The 15,204-nt window shown below is 41.3% G+C and overlaps 1 protein-coding gene across 1 annotated transcript; it reads right to left on the bottom strand.

The window, feature by feature from the left end:
* Nucleotides 1-502: 502 nt before the first annotated feature.
* On the bottom strand, nucleotides 503-14,663 carry st6galnac (ST6 (alpha-N-acetyl-neuraminyl-2,3-beta-galactosyl-1,3)-N-acetylgalactosaminide alpha-2,6-sialyltransferase). Its single transcript, XM_067487549.1, has 10 exons — nucleotides 14,148-14,663; nucleotides 12,904-13,252; nucleotides 8,324-8,543; nucleotides 7,176-7,341; nucleotides 5,653-5,827; nucleotides 4,783-4,921; nucleotides 4,585-4,688; nucleotides 3,580-3,663; nucleotides 3,264-3,363; nucleotides 503-2,974 (listed from the first exon to the last, which is right to left on the bottom strand). Exons 2-10 carry the CDS (start codon nucleotides 13,080-13,082, stop codon nucleotides 2,804-2,806), a joined length of 1,338 nt encoding a protein of 445 aa, XP_067343650.1. The 5' UTR covers nucleotides 13,083-13,252; nucleotides 14,148-14,663; the 3' UTR covers nucleotides 503-2,803.
* Nucleotides 14,664-15,204: the final 541 nt, after the last annotated feature.

The following is a 15,204-nucleotide window of genomic DNA, read 5'->3' on the forward strand; positions in this document are numbered from 1 at the left end:
TAATGTTAAAGTATTGTATTTAAGTATTTTTCTGTATTTTATTTACTACATATTTTACTATTTACCGTAATCGTTTTACATTTAGGGACAGATTCTTATAAACACAATCAACAAATAAATCATGTATTATTATGAGTTAATTAACCAACTAAGTAAAGTGGTTAAAACAGCTCTGAATGAAACGAGCTCCTGTTTGTATTTCACACAAACTCTCTATGATACTCTAACACACATCTTTGTACTTAGTTTTTTGTTTACCAGGTATTCTCACACACACACACATTTCATAATGGGGTAATGTAAACTTTTTATTCTACATCCTTTTGATAACCAGAATCTTTGTAACTTTTGGTGATGAAGGAACATTTGTGTGCATAAATGTATATTGATGATTGGGAGAAAAAAAAAAACAAACTCACTCTTTTTGCAGTTTCAGCTTAAGGGAAAACTACATGAAAATGTCAATGTTTCAGCAACTGATCAAGAAAGAATCACAAAACACTAAAATTAAATTGTTTTTATTACAGATTTATAAAAACATTAAAATCAGAGTAAGAAATTGCACTAAATAGATTTCCCTTCACTTACAAATTAGAAATATGATTGAAACACTGGTTTAATATTTTAAAAATATGAAATATACATATTCCCTGATTGAAAGCATGTCTTTGGTTTGGCATCTCTTCATCTCAGACCTACAGTAAGTGGGCATTGCACAGTAAAGATCTATGACCCTTCGTTGTGGTGGCTTGGAGAAGAGTCAAAGTGTGGAAGCTATACAAGCAGATCCCTCAACAATAAAAGCAGAGAAAAGGCCACTGATGTCCTGGTTCGTGTTGCTACGGAGACGTCCTGAATCACCTCACCCACCTCAGTCGCTACGGTTCATCTGAACTGCTGCTGATTCACATTAAAAGGCACTGAAAGCCCCACGCAGTGTTATCAGTGAGGCAACTTGTAAAAGAAATAGTTTGCTCATGTGCTTAGAAGACCAAGAAAGAATAAGTTAAACTAAATACAAGTCTGCAGTGAGCTTTATAGTCATACAGTGAGGATTTTTATGTTTCCTTCTTACACAGTAAAACACATGACTTAGAACATAATCTGAGTAAATGTCAGAATAGACCATGGCCACCGCCGGCAGTGATCCCAGTCTATTTTGAATAGAGAGACGGAATATTTTCAGCAAGTCTTGTCCCTTGTCACCTCAGTGCACCACACTGAGGTGACCACATGTTTGTGGTGATTTGCATTTGAAAAGAAGTAACGTGGGATAAATTAGACATGTCGAAACCCCCTACGACTAATTTCAGGTTTGCTCTCAATACAACACCCACAAGACAAAGAAGATTAAATATTAAACTAGGTTTTCAATTCAAATCAAAAATTTCAAAGTTTGATTGACCAGAGAAACATTAAAAAAACAAAACAAAAAAAACCCAACCTTTTTTGGGACATTGTCTCATCTCATCTGTTCAAATAAAATCTCTGGTACAGTAAAATAAGACACTTGAGCTGTCACTCATGAGAGCTGGTTGACTCATTGCAGAAAAAACACGTTCATAAAAGGCCTCTGTTTGCAACTCAACCTTTAGCAGTTTAAAGGCACCAAAACACAGGCAACACAAAACGGAAAGAATCTGAATATTAAATCAATCAGAAGAAGACGTCTTTGTTCACTTCAATAATGTAGCCTGTAAGAGAATTGTGCATTCACACAAAAATCAGTACAGTGCAAGGATGAGAATCTCTCAGAAGTTTTCACACATTATTCCAAAACCACTTACTTCCTCTGCTGTGCTTGTCATTGAGGTAAAATAGCCTGGATTTGATGTTATACATCTCTAGCTATTGCATGATTAGCTCCTTTTAAAGCTAAAATTAGATCACTGAGATTTTCTCAGTGTTTTACTGACATGTCCTTTTCTGTGGGAAAAGTGGGAAATAGCACAAGTGACATTCCAGAGATCTCTGGTTTTAACTTTGAAGCTGCTTTACTCAGTTTTGTATAAGGTTTGAATGCTCACAAAGGATCCGGTTACTGCCAGCAAATCTTATAAAAAGACTCAAACCAACAACAAGTTGCATAGATTTAGAGTAAAATCCGAGTCCTAGCTTTTTTCACAAGATCTATTATGAAACCCATCAGAGAGCCACAAGACACTGAACCCCCAACATGTCAAATCAACGTGTTGACAACGATCTGCCTAGGGGACCCTTAACTCACAGGATAAGACGAAAGGACAAAAAAAAACAAAAAAACAAAACAAAACAAAACAACCTTAAAAGACAAAATATGTGAGAGACTTCTGTAGGTATTTGGTCATGGTAATGTTGAAAGTTTGACCTAAGGATGGAATTTCGTAGGACATGAAGGGCTGTGCTGATCCAGCCAGTAGATGGTGGGTTATTTCACTGATTGATCCTCTGGAGACAATGAAAAAAGCCAGGAAAATCTCAAAGTAAATCAGCGTTATGAAATTCAAGTTGTACCTTGGATGCAATTTCCACCCATTTAGCCAGTTTCACTCTGGATGTCTGGACTTATTTCAACCTACAAGTCACCAAAATCATGTTTTCTGGGAAAGTGAAAACTTTAAAAAAAAAAACACTTTATGATAAAAAAACCAACTTCATCTGTGTCCTGTTAAAACCTCATCAGCTGTCATTGGCAAAGAAAACTTCTGCTACTCCTTCCCCTCAGTTATGAGGGTCCTGAACAGTCATTTGGAGAAAAGGCAGGTGAATTTTGGACTTCCTGTGATCACCCCGGCAGGCTGACATCAGTCCGCTTGACCTGAATTCACTGGCGCATGTACAGTTGTATGAGGTGAGCCTCATGCAGCTTCTGCCACAGAGTCATTTCCATCCGCAGGTCGTGGTTGACGTAGAAGACCACGGGGTGGTAGCTGCTATCGTAGTAGTGATCAGAGTAGTTTTTAAAGTCGGGGGTCATGAAGCCGTAAGCGCTCACCTTCAAACAAAGGAAACGAGACTCCATCAAACTAATTATGACATGAATCCTTTTCAAGACCTGTTGAACAGCAGGTTGTCACTGCAGTGCACTGACTCTGACACACTGTGGGTGTTCTGGTAAATAAACCGTGCAGGGCAAAGAAAGAAAACCGAGGACTACGTGTCTCGACAAGGGCGACTGCTGAGAGTCTAAACATTCTCACGCTATCAGGCGAGTGCAGCCTTGTCCCGCATTAAATAAACAGCTGCTGGGCGGAAACGCACAGCACAGTAATGGTGGAGCTTACCCGGTCGCAGGTGTGCAGCGCTGCCAACAGCATCACGGCACCTGTCGACGGACGGTAAATGTCCTTATGTGCGCCTTCCAGAATCTTCGATCTGAGGAACCTGAAAGCAAAAACCAAGAACTCTGTAAGCTCAGTGGTTTCACAGGCACATAAGCTGAATTTAGAGGATGTAAAAGCACATGGTCGTCTGTGGGAACTTCCCTCAGCTGCTCGCCGTGGTTTCAGCCTCTGCTTGTCCTCTAATCTCATTTCCCAATGTTTGTACTGTGAGCCTGGCCTCCGTTCAGGTCACCTGCTCTGTGAGGAATTCACTCACCTGTCTCTGATGTAACGGATGAAATCGGGGTGGTACATCTTCAGTTTTTCTTTGGACACCGTCTCCCCAAAGTACTTGGATGCACTGTAAAGAAAATATGATGTTACTGCAGAACAAACACACACAGAGCACAGCAACAGTTAAAATAATCTGCAGACGATGAAGTCGCTGAATAAAACATTTTCAGTGACAAAATGAATTGGAATGTAAATATTTACATTCAGGGGTTAGAGGAGTGACTTCTCTCTGTGGGTGTGAAAGATTAGATCAGGTTTGAAAACCTGTGCATGTCGCCACAGGAAAGTCCAGACTGTGTGATCACTTTACTGAATTCATTACTTCATTAATGAATTTTTAAAACCGAGTTGGGGCAAGAAAAGGAAAACTTAAGAAATAAATCCACTCAGTCGTTTAAATCCGTGTCTGTTAGTGGTGATATGTGGATCTGTGGCCAGGTGTTGGTGACAGATTTTAGCATGTTTAAGTTTGAAGAGGAAGATGTGTAATGCGTGAAAGAGCGACTTATACATGAACTCAACTGAAAAGCTCCTCCAAATGATGTCATCCGGAGGGGTTTTTTGATTTCCAGGTTTTTTTCCAGGTATTTGTGTTTAGTGCAATTTTAAACATCATTTTAAACATTGACCTGATAATGAACGTTAATACGACTCAGTTGGCACTTTGGCAAAGTCAGTAGGATGCATCCTCTGAGGATCATGAATGTCTCTAACCTCGGCTGGTAGGTGTCGACTTCATCCAGATGTTTGGCTTTTTATACATTTCTAGGGCTTGAAGCCTGGACGACCGACTGTCCCTAATCTTGTCCATCTTTGTCCCTTTCTGCCTATATTAACAGTTTCTGCAAATATCTGCTGCTTCCTGATAAAGTTGCTCGTCGGCCATCTCCTGACATTTCTGCCCTTCTCTCCCATATTTGTGAAGATGCTCGGATGTGAACACGAATCAGCTTAGTTCATGGTAATGTGTCCGTTAGCTGTTACTCACTCTTTGCCGCGCTCAGGGCCTCTCTCCACTGGAGTGTGCGTCGCTGCGGCCTTCATCAGCAAGTAGTCACGATCGTGGTCAGGCAGGAAAACGAATCGCGTTTCCTGTTGGAGAGCAGCAGACAGCGTGACGTGACTCACGACTTTACATCGTCATTTTACAGGTGAATGCATCAAGACTTTTAGTGTCTGTCCTCACGTTAGACAAAGGGGGTCCTTTAAACCCAAACTTGGCGTAACTCCTCATGGAGTTCACTAGTGTGTTGGTGGAGAAGGTGTAGTGGGTGGTCCGAGACCCTACATCCTCCTCAAAACCTGGAATGATGGCACCATTGCTCCTGCAGTGTCCACAAACAAATGAAACACAGAGAAAAAATGTTCACCAACAAAATTTAGGTTAGAGGAACTTTACAAAATGACAATTATAAAAATCAGGTGTTAAAACAAGTTTTTGGGGCATTTTAAGAAGATGGGTGACTGTTAAAATCTGTACAAGTCATCAATTATTGTTTCCTTTTTCCATTGCACAAGATTTTGGTTTTAATATCTTGGGTTTAACGCCTTATAACAAGTCATAAATATAAAAAAAAAAAAAAAAAAAAGGGCACAGGGCGGATTTTCTACATAAATCCCTAATTTTTTTATGTGAAGTTTACTTTTTTCCTACACCTTCCATAAGAATCACATAACATAAAAGGTAATATTAGAAGGTATGATTTTATTAATAAGTGCAATAATTAGCCAAGTGATGAAGAATGAACACAGAGCATTTTGGTAACCAAGTCATCATTTTAGTCGCTTTACAGCAACAATGACAACATTTTTTTGGGTTCATCCTTTTGCTTCTTGCCCGTAAATGAATTATTCTGGATTTGTGTCATGTTGGAATATTATTTGAGGTCTTAATTTATTTTAAATGAATTTGTCCTGATGTAAGAACATTTACTTTTTATTGACTATTGTGGCATAAATTGGAGTCAGGTTTGGGAGTGGGTGCATGCTCCACATGGTGAACCAGGACAAAGACAAACACACGTCCTGATGGACACAGCAGCAGTTTCCCTTCTACCTGAAGACGTAGTGGTGACCGTCGATCTCCTTCCCTTTCTTTGAATCCTTCAGTATCCCACCGTTTCCCACCACGGCACAGTGGATGCACTTGGACTTATTGCTGCGACGGCTCCGGTCGTCCAGCAGCTGCATGTTAGCAGCAGAGGTGAGGACAGAGAGGCTGTCTTCCAGTGCTGCAGCACAGAAAAGGATTGAAGATGATACCGTTTACTTAACACGTTTTTACAGTCACATAATTGCTGCAGCACAGGTTTTAATTACATTTTTTCTGCGTGATTTCAGATTCGGTTATTTGAAACCATTCTAAAAAAAAAAAAAAAATTTTTAAATTCCCCAGAGTCTACACACACACACACACACACTACAGAGTCTACACCCTGTGATGAAAAATCTAGTATTTTTAAATGATGATTACATTTAATCCTTAGCATTTTACCCAGTTATAATAACAACTTGTACTCAGTGTACTTTTGAAGAATCTTTAAAAGATTGTATGTTGTTCAAACTTTGTCTCATATTCATGTTTTGTCTTGAAGTGTTTGCAGAACTGCTCCAAGGTCAGTTATTGTCTGACAGCAGACCATCCCACACTGAGTCACTCCATGCTCACAGGTGCTTATCAAAGTGCTGAAAAGGGAAAAGGTTTCCATAAAAGGAGAAAAGTGCTGGGAGCAGTAGCCTGAGGGTGGAGAATGTTCTGCCCAGCAACAGAAAGATATAAAACTAATGTGTGATGTATGAAGTTTAGAACTGCATAGGATGGAGAATTGAAAATGTCGATGTTCTTCTCTCTTGCAACATAATCAAACCCTAAAAGACGTCCTGGATGTTGAAGCTTCTTTACCAATTACACTTGAGGTGTCTAAGACCAGATAGTAATTTTTGGCATGACACACACACACACACATACACAGTCTCAGTATCTTCTGTCTGCACATATTTGCAAAGACATTTGTAGATAACAGAACAGTTTTAGAGGATCATCGGACAGCAACTCCCATATCAATTACTTTTGCATAAAAACATGATGTGTGAGTTTTCCAAGGACTTCAAATAGTTTTCATTGAGGTATTAAATACTGTACATATCTACACGTACTGTGTATATTCCAACACCATGAAGGCCACATTTTTTAGGTCCCCAAATAAAATACTTTTCTAACCACCTGGACTGGAAAACCAAATGGGTAAAAATTGGCAAATATCATCAGCTTCCTGGATTAGTTAATGAATTTAAATCTTGCTGGCTGCTGAATTTCAGTAGGGATACAAAAATATATATATTCAGTATATACTGGATTCTGAAAAGCAATTATAGTTATGAAATTATAAAATAAATACATACAACAAATGTATAGTAATATATTTGCCTCTCACATGTAGTGAAGTTAATGACGAAGTAGCACAAAACAGAAGTATATTCAAGTATAAAGAGAGAGAAACTCAAACACAATGATCCTTTTAACTAATAAAGAAAGAAGGAGGAAATAATAAAGTAAAAAATAAAACATTAGATTCTCACTCTTGTAATCTAATCCTCCCCAGCCGTGTGCTCCAGGGTACATCTTCAGGCGCTCGTACTGTTCAGGTGTTACGTGTTTGGCCCACTGCAGGACGGGAACCTGCTCCTGGAATCGACCAGCAAATTCAGTTTTTGCAAACCGGCTTCGGATGCTATCAGTGCAGTTCTGTGGGAACAGATAACAGCCGTGGTCACACACACACACACACACACACACACACGTCTTCACTGTAGCAACACGCAGTTCAAACATGGCCAACACGACACACAAACACGTGTTTTCATGATCCGACAGGACAAATTAATGTGTGAGATGTAGAACAATTTACATGAAACATGTGAGTCATCATGTGCCATGACTTCATTTAACTGTTGTAAAACTCTAATCTCTACCACAATTGGATCATGTGATGATGGGATTCTGTGTGATGACACACTGAGGGAGCAAAGGACAAATACACTCAGCCACTGATGGACATTACTCGAATTTCTTTTAAATCTTCATCTGGGAAACAAACCGTGTGTGGATGCAGGTGAACATCATTTCCTCACGAGTGCTGCACTGTTGTTCAAAGCCATTTAAAAACACACCGCTGCTCCACAACATCACTATAAACACACACACAAGTTTAATACTGTCCTGCACCCACAAATACTCAAAGCAGCAAATGTGGATTAATCCCCTCCTGAAAATAGTCCCCAACAAAAGAAAAACCCTCCAGAGAAGAAAGTCCTGCAATAATCAAATGTAAATGTTCAGCACACTGAGGCTTTATGTCAGCAAAGGTCCTCAGTCATCCAGGTTTGGTTATCTGAGGGTGGAGTTGTGTCAATTGGACCAGGAAATGTTTAGCAGCTTCTCAGTCTGAGGGAAAGTTGAGGCCTCAGACACACTTTCATCCGTCCTGAGGAAGATTAGGACACATTCACACCTAATTATTAAAACATCTGTATGACTGCAGCCTGTTCTCACCTCACCTATTATCCACCTAATGAGCGTATTCTGGACAGGGACACAAAGGACCAGCCTGGAGGACATGTCTCAGTGCCCCTAGCCAAATTTCCCTCAGACAGAAGAAGAAGTCCAGTTGACAACTCAACCTTTGGACATTTGGGTCTCAGACAGAAATCCAAACAAGCAGGCTTACTGTTTGTGGATGGACATCTTCCCCCGTGTAAGTGTCTCCGATGAAGGGAGGGTCCGTGGTTCGGTCCACCGCCTGATGTACGGAGCCTTTGGGGCTGGTCCCAGTTTCACCCACAGAAGTGATATTAACGTTGTGCTCTGCTGCAGATGTGGGTGTTTTTAGGGCTGCTGTCTGTGTGGTGCGTGGGTGTTGGGTGGAGACAAGGGCTGAATATTCGGCACTGTGAAAGACACAAGGACATTTGACAGTGAGTCCTGCAGGTCCCCCCAGGAAATAAATCGACTCGTTCTGGTGTGTTGAGCTGAACAATCCAAAAAAAAAAAAATAATCCTGAGCTACTTAGAACTTAGTTCAGATTTATGTTATACTTTACTTTCAGGGATTTGACACCGTCTTGTCCTAGAAACTCGTCCCCGTGTCTCCATATTAACCACAGGACAGGGTGTCAGCATTTGAAATACTTTCGTGTCCCAGCAAAGAAACCCGCAGACTGATGAAACCAAACATCTGCATCACGGGGGAAAATGACAGAATCTGTTTTTTTTTTTTCAGGGATTTGGGTGAAACAGTGCACGAAATAACATCAGGGCAAAATGGGAGGAGGCAACACAAACAAAAACTAATTTGAGTTATGACTCAGATTCACACTGCACGGACTCAGCAAAACATGTCAGAGCCAAGACGATGAGGGTGGAGGCTGGATTCTCTCAGCCACTAGAGGCTTGAAGGAGCTTAAATTCTATTTTTGTAATTTTTTTAATTTTGTATCAGCTTCTGAAAGTGATGATGGAGCCTTACGTGTTGGAACAATGTTTCTTGGACTCTTCAGGACATGAACGCAGCACCTCTGCCTACGTTCTTTATTACATGTGGTTGTAATTCATTAATTGATGGTTATAGAAGACGAGCAGAACGTGGCTGTTGACTGAACATTTTTATGCCCTTTCGTCATAAAGCCACTGTGCTGCTGACTTCTTTATAACCCATCATTTATGATGATGATTTTTTTTCCTGGATTGTTGCATGTACAGAAAAAGAGGAACAGCAATCAAAACAAGTTTGAAGATCTGTATCAGTAAAGTTGTCGCAATAAAACTACTCTGCTTCTCTTCTCAGTAAAAAGGAACATGTGTATCTACTGCGATAGTGAGACAAACCCAGCATGTCCGTGTTCCTCCCGAGTTTACATCCTACACGAACACAAACGCACCCTTTATGGCAGAAGAGGTCACACTGCACAACCTCAGGTAACCTGGCGTCCTGCTTCGCCTCGATTGGCTCTTTGTCATTAACCCGACTCACCAGATGTTGCTAACGTCGCTCTCAGCATTGAAAATAAAGCCCGTAAAGTTACATAAACAGGGCACAAAAGTAATAAAGCAGCTGAACTGAGGTGTAACTGGAACTTGTTAACGCTGAACGCAGATCTAAAGTTCAAACAGCAGAGGAAGCTGAGAAGCCTGAGGTCAATTCCCAGCCACCAATAAAATCACTGCATGTTTTCCATTCTGGGTTCCAACTTCTATTTACTGAACGAGTTATTCGTTTTGTTTTGTGGGATATGGAATTAAAAAAAAAAATAAATCATTTGATTTTTGGTGGGGTTAAATAAACGTATTAATAGCACAACACATGAATCCTGTTAGATTTATCATGCTACATAAAAACCACCTTCACCTGCAGGATGTTCTCTACAGGCACAAAATGGTTTGCAGCTTGTTTCTGTACACAGTTTAGTTTGTTGACAGCTGGTCGTCTTTGGTTTGGCTGCAGTTGTTTCTGTGCGGTGGCCGTTTATCCGGCAGCCAAGAGTTTTGTGATGCAGATGCAGGCGGCAAACAAAGTGGAACCTTTAACTGTTATGCGGGACCGATTTTATTCTTTTCTTCAGGCTGAAATAAATGACGTCCTACATAAACCTTGCAGGACATGCAGATGTGAACACAGGACAAGGAATAAAACCGTGCACAATCCTACAGGTGCTGTGCAGTAAACACAAGTCATAGATGTTTCAAAGAGCATAATCCAGGTTAGAGCTTATTGAGAGACTGATGTCAAGTTCTGGGGCATAAATCTACAATAAATAAATATTATATTCATGCAGTAGCATTATCCAGGTCTTTGATTCTTTGCACAGACTTTTATTATTTATTCTTCTAGTAGCTCGTTCTCCGCCTGGCATCATTACATTCACACCCTCATCCTGTATAAAATAACCAAAGTGTTCCAAAGGCTTTTGGTATTTCTTTAGCTCTTACAAAATTCATTCAGAACGTGAACAAAAATATATATATTTGTCTTAAAAAGGAAAAGAAAGTCTCTTCATTGAAACATGTGATGTCTCCAGGATGCACGGAGGACAGTCACATGGTTGTTTTTATCCAGTGCCCAGATTAAAGAACAGCTTTTCGAATGAAAGACCAGCGAGCGCCACAAGCCCAAACGTAACATTTAGTGTCTGAAACGGACCTTTGAGAAACAGCCATGTTCTCCATTTCTACACCCTCCTGCCAGCCCCCACCCAAATGCATCTTATCTGGACCTGCTGGCTGAGCAGTGCTGAGCAGTGCCTGGTTAAACAAAGCTTACATTTCACATACAGTATGTGTGTACGAGACCAACTCAGTGAAAAAACTCCGGGGGCTTTTTTTTTTTTTTTTCTTCCATTAGTGCAGCTCGACTGCTGTATGACTCCTTTGTTAAAGCCACAATGACATAGCGAGAGGGGGAATAAGTGCTGGTTACCAAAAAAAAAAAAACCAAACATCTGCAATTTCTGCAACGCAAAATACATCCAGCTCTGCACTTAATGACAGAAGTGTCTGAACAAGCAAATTATGATGCAGGGTGCGTGGAAGTTTGTGAAAGTTTGGATAAATATGACAAAACATTATGGGGGAACCCAACTGAACAAACTACAACTATTTAAGTTATTTAAGTTAACCCAGCAGCATTAACCTTAAACATTTCCACTAACAGTTAATCAGCTTCACCTGGTTCATTACTTTTCTTCTGCAGTGAACGTTCTTTGCTAAAACCACTTGTGTGTCGTCTGTAGAATCCACTTTCTCTCGAGCCTTCAGATTGGAAACCTTAAAATTCATTGTTCCAACACTGATGGCAAATCATCCTGATCCAGATCCTGATGCCACCACCATTTTTTCACACAGATGGGATCAGGTTCTTTTGCTTGAATGCAGTTAGCTTGTCATCAAAATTAACATATCTCAAAACAGCCAGGAGATTCTTCAGCTTTCTGGTTTGTCCACATGGTCTTGAACTAATTTTTGATGGACATAAATGTTTTGCTTTTTTGAGAGCAGCTGCCTTTTCCTTCGGCTCTGCCGCGTTCACCATCGTTGTTCACTGTTCTCCTGATGGTTGACTCATGAACATTGATATTAACCACTGCAAGGGATGCGATCTTTGTTGGTCGACCACTCCTGGGGAGGGTAACAGTGGGATTTCTGCATTTGTGCATGATTTTCCTGTTTTGCACTTGATACCGTCCCTGTGAGCTGCTTAACGAGTGAATTTCCCAGCTGTGGGATCAATAGTTTGTTCTTATCTTAATGAGATAAAACTACTGCATGTTTCGAGTCTGCTCTTCAGCAGGTAAGGTTTAAGCACCATTTTAAGCTATTTGAACTTTACTTGAGTATTTCCAAATTGTGCTGCTAACAACTTTACTTGCACTTCATGCCTTTCTACACCGAGATGCTAGAATTAACTTGTTTCAGCCACACACACAGCAATCAACAACAACTGCAAACATTGTGAAAATATTAAGCAGCAGTTGACACTCGATGTATAAAAAGCAGTGTGGTATTAGAAGCTCTACGAAGAAACAGCATCTCTCACCCACTTTCATTTAGTATCGGTCACCAAACAAACACTGTCCCTCCCCATCACATATCTGCAGAGGCTCTACCCCCTACACTGACTTCAGTGTCCAGCTGACATGATTGATAACCAAACCTGGATGACTGAGGATCAGATACACAACTTTAAAAATGCCCACAAATACTCAAATGGACCCAAATGAAAGAGTGAGACTGGTCCCCTCACCCCATCAATCATATACAGTGATGAAATGATGTTGTTACTTCTTTACTTTAAAATGTTTTGGTGGAAGTTATATAGGAACTCAGCTTTTCTTCCACCACTTGTCACTAGTTGCCGTATTATTGTCCATTTCCATTCGAAATATGTAAAAACACTATGTGAAATGATTATTGCATTGAACAGTTGGACCCAAGCCCAAAAAAGATTAAGCAAGTTATCCCACGAACATATGAAAAGCAGTTGGTCTTTTTGTTTTTTGTTTTTTTTTAACCTTCAAGTTGCCCTGGAACTTTCAAGTACTATCCTTGGACTGGGAGCCTTTTAGGGAGGCAGAAGTTCAACCCTGGTCATTTTAGACTCAGGCTCCTCTGCTAAATAAACATATGTACAGGAACTAATTTTCTCAAAATGTTCCCAGTTCCTTGGAAAAGTGGTGGAAACTTCCCTTTTGTATCCAATTTGTCAGAGATGAAGAACATTTGAGTGCTAACCGTCCTGTGCGTCCCTTCACTCACCTGCTCGTGGTATGCGTGAAGCTGTAGAAACGCGGTGTGGGCTTTTCCAGTATCTTACACAGGATGTAGATTAACACCAGGGAGATCACGGTCAACACGCCAAACACCAGTCTCCTCTGGTAAGCCATCCCCGTCACAGAGTGTGGGACCCCTGCCTGTGCGGAGTGTGTGCTCGCCATGCCCTCTGCTCCACCTGAAGGAACATGAGGAGGCCGAGGAGGACGCTGTCCGACTCGGTCTTCTTTTGAGAGCCTCAGGCGAAGGAAGAGCAGGGTGTCGGTGATAGCAGGGGGAATAAATTAACCAGCAACAGGATCTAGGTTTCCTCTCTGGGCTCCTCTTAACACAGCTACAGTGGCAGGGAGATAGAAAGAGAACGCGTTGGTTTTCTTTCAGCAAATAATCCTTTTTTTCATGATACCTTTGCACAAGCCACTGAACACTAAATGCAGGGTCAACGCTTTGAGAAGTGAGAAAAAAAAGTAACACTGCAACTAAATTTGACCTAAACAGGAAACACTGTGGCTCAAACTAACAGATGTCTGATGCACAACAACAGAAGTAGAATGTCTGATAGGCCATTTGACAGGAAACATACTGCTTCCACCCAAACCGGAATTCTCATTGTGATTGAGTGAGCTCTGTGAGGTCCGGAGAAGTTGAGCACCACCCCTCTCGACTTCTCACCTCTTTGTAAAGTAGCGTAATAAACATGGCCTGAGGCAACGCACAGGCTCGAGCTGCCTCCCTAAATCCAATCAATCCTCAGGAGTCAGGACTTATTAAGTGGGTGAAATAAAAGCAGCACCAGCAACATGTGTGTGATACAGTTTCCCAGGCTTGTGGGAGTAGGTGCTCCTGGCAGAGGCTAAACGGGGAATGGAAAGAATGTGTTGCAGTTATCCAGTGATAGATTCAGCTCCCCGTGTCTCTGATAACAGACATTATAGGAAAACGGACATTTTGTATTTTTCTTTAAAAAAAAAAAAAGAAAGTGTATTTAGCTTTAGCGAAACAACGCGACTTTAAATAGCTTAAAAGTGACTAAATGGCCTAAACATGGCTGACAGAGATCAAAATATAAGAGGGGAACGAAAACACACATGCATCACACTTTGACAAACCATGACTCAATTTCTCTTTTCCATGACTCTCTCATTTCTGCTCCCATCTTACGGAAACAAGAAGCTCCTCAAATGTAACAAAAAAAAGGACAGAATAGAGAACAAAGAACATCCCCTCACCCGTAGGAACTCTCTTCGTTTCTGTGGTGTCAGTCGTTCCCTCATGATGCCTATAATGTGGACATTTTCCTCTAAGTTCACAGAGCTCAACTGCAGTGCAGGGCAGCCTCGCAAATTATGGGCGGGACAATTGTGAAATGAGCAACAGCTGCTGGCAACTGATCAACCCCCTCAACACCACAGCATGGGGAGGGGAGGTAGAGCGAGAGAGAGACACAGAGAGAGAGAGAGGGAGGGGAGAAAGAAGCCCACTCCAGGCTGTAATAAAGTTAGACATGAGCAGGCAGCTCTAAGGATCTCTGCTGTCCTCACAACTGTGTGGAGACCCTGAATTAGCTCAGCTCAGCTCAGACCAGACTGCAGAAAGTAGAAACACACACACACACGCATAAATGCGTAAACACACACAAGCTGTCAGGTGGCAAGCAGGAACAGGCAGGCTGAGCTTCTGCCAGACAGCTGACAGTTTTTACCAGTGAAGAAAAGAAGACACTCTACTCTCTCCACATCCAAAGGACTTATTCACTCCCTCCATCCCTCCAGCCCCCCAGCAGTCAGTCAGATAGTCGGTCAGCTGGGCCCTCCAAGAGTCAAGAGTCTGTGTTCCTCTGTGGCTTCGGTTTCCTCAGTGAAAAGAAAGGAAATACAGTGAAAGCAGAGACACTTTTCTATACGCACCGCTGGCTGCTTTGCTGCTCTGGAGGAAGTCAGCTAGCTGGAGAGCAGAGATGAAAAAAAAAAAAAAAAAGAATTAGGTGGCGAGTGGCGGGTGCATGGGGGTGGAGAAGAAGTGGGTCAGCTCTGGACATTATTCCAGACGTATAGGCTGAAACATCCTGGAGGAGTTTTGTAACTCGTCTCCATGAAGCAAAGAGGCAGAAAGAATAGACGCTGCAATTAGAGAGCTGCAATTTACAATAAACACTTTAAAGTGGAGGTTTACAGATATATCAAGAATTATATGACGCACATAAACACTCATTTTCTAACCGACAACTGATCTGACTCACAATTTGAATTCCACAAAACACTTTTGCTTCTCCAGCTCGTGAGTTGT

The sequence above is a fragment of the Channa argus genome, chromosome 20, assembly GCF_033026475.1.
Source record: "Channa argus isolate prfri chromosome 20, Channa argus male v1.0, whole genome shotgun sequence".
Lineage (NCBI taxonomy): Eukaryota > Metazoa > Chordata > Actinopteri > Anabantiformes > Channidae > Channa > Channa argus.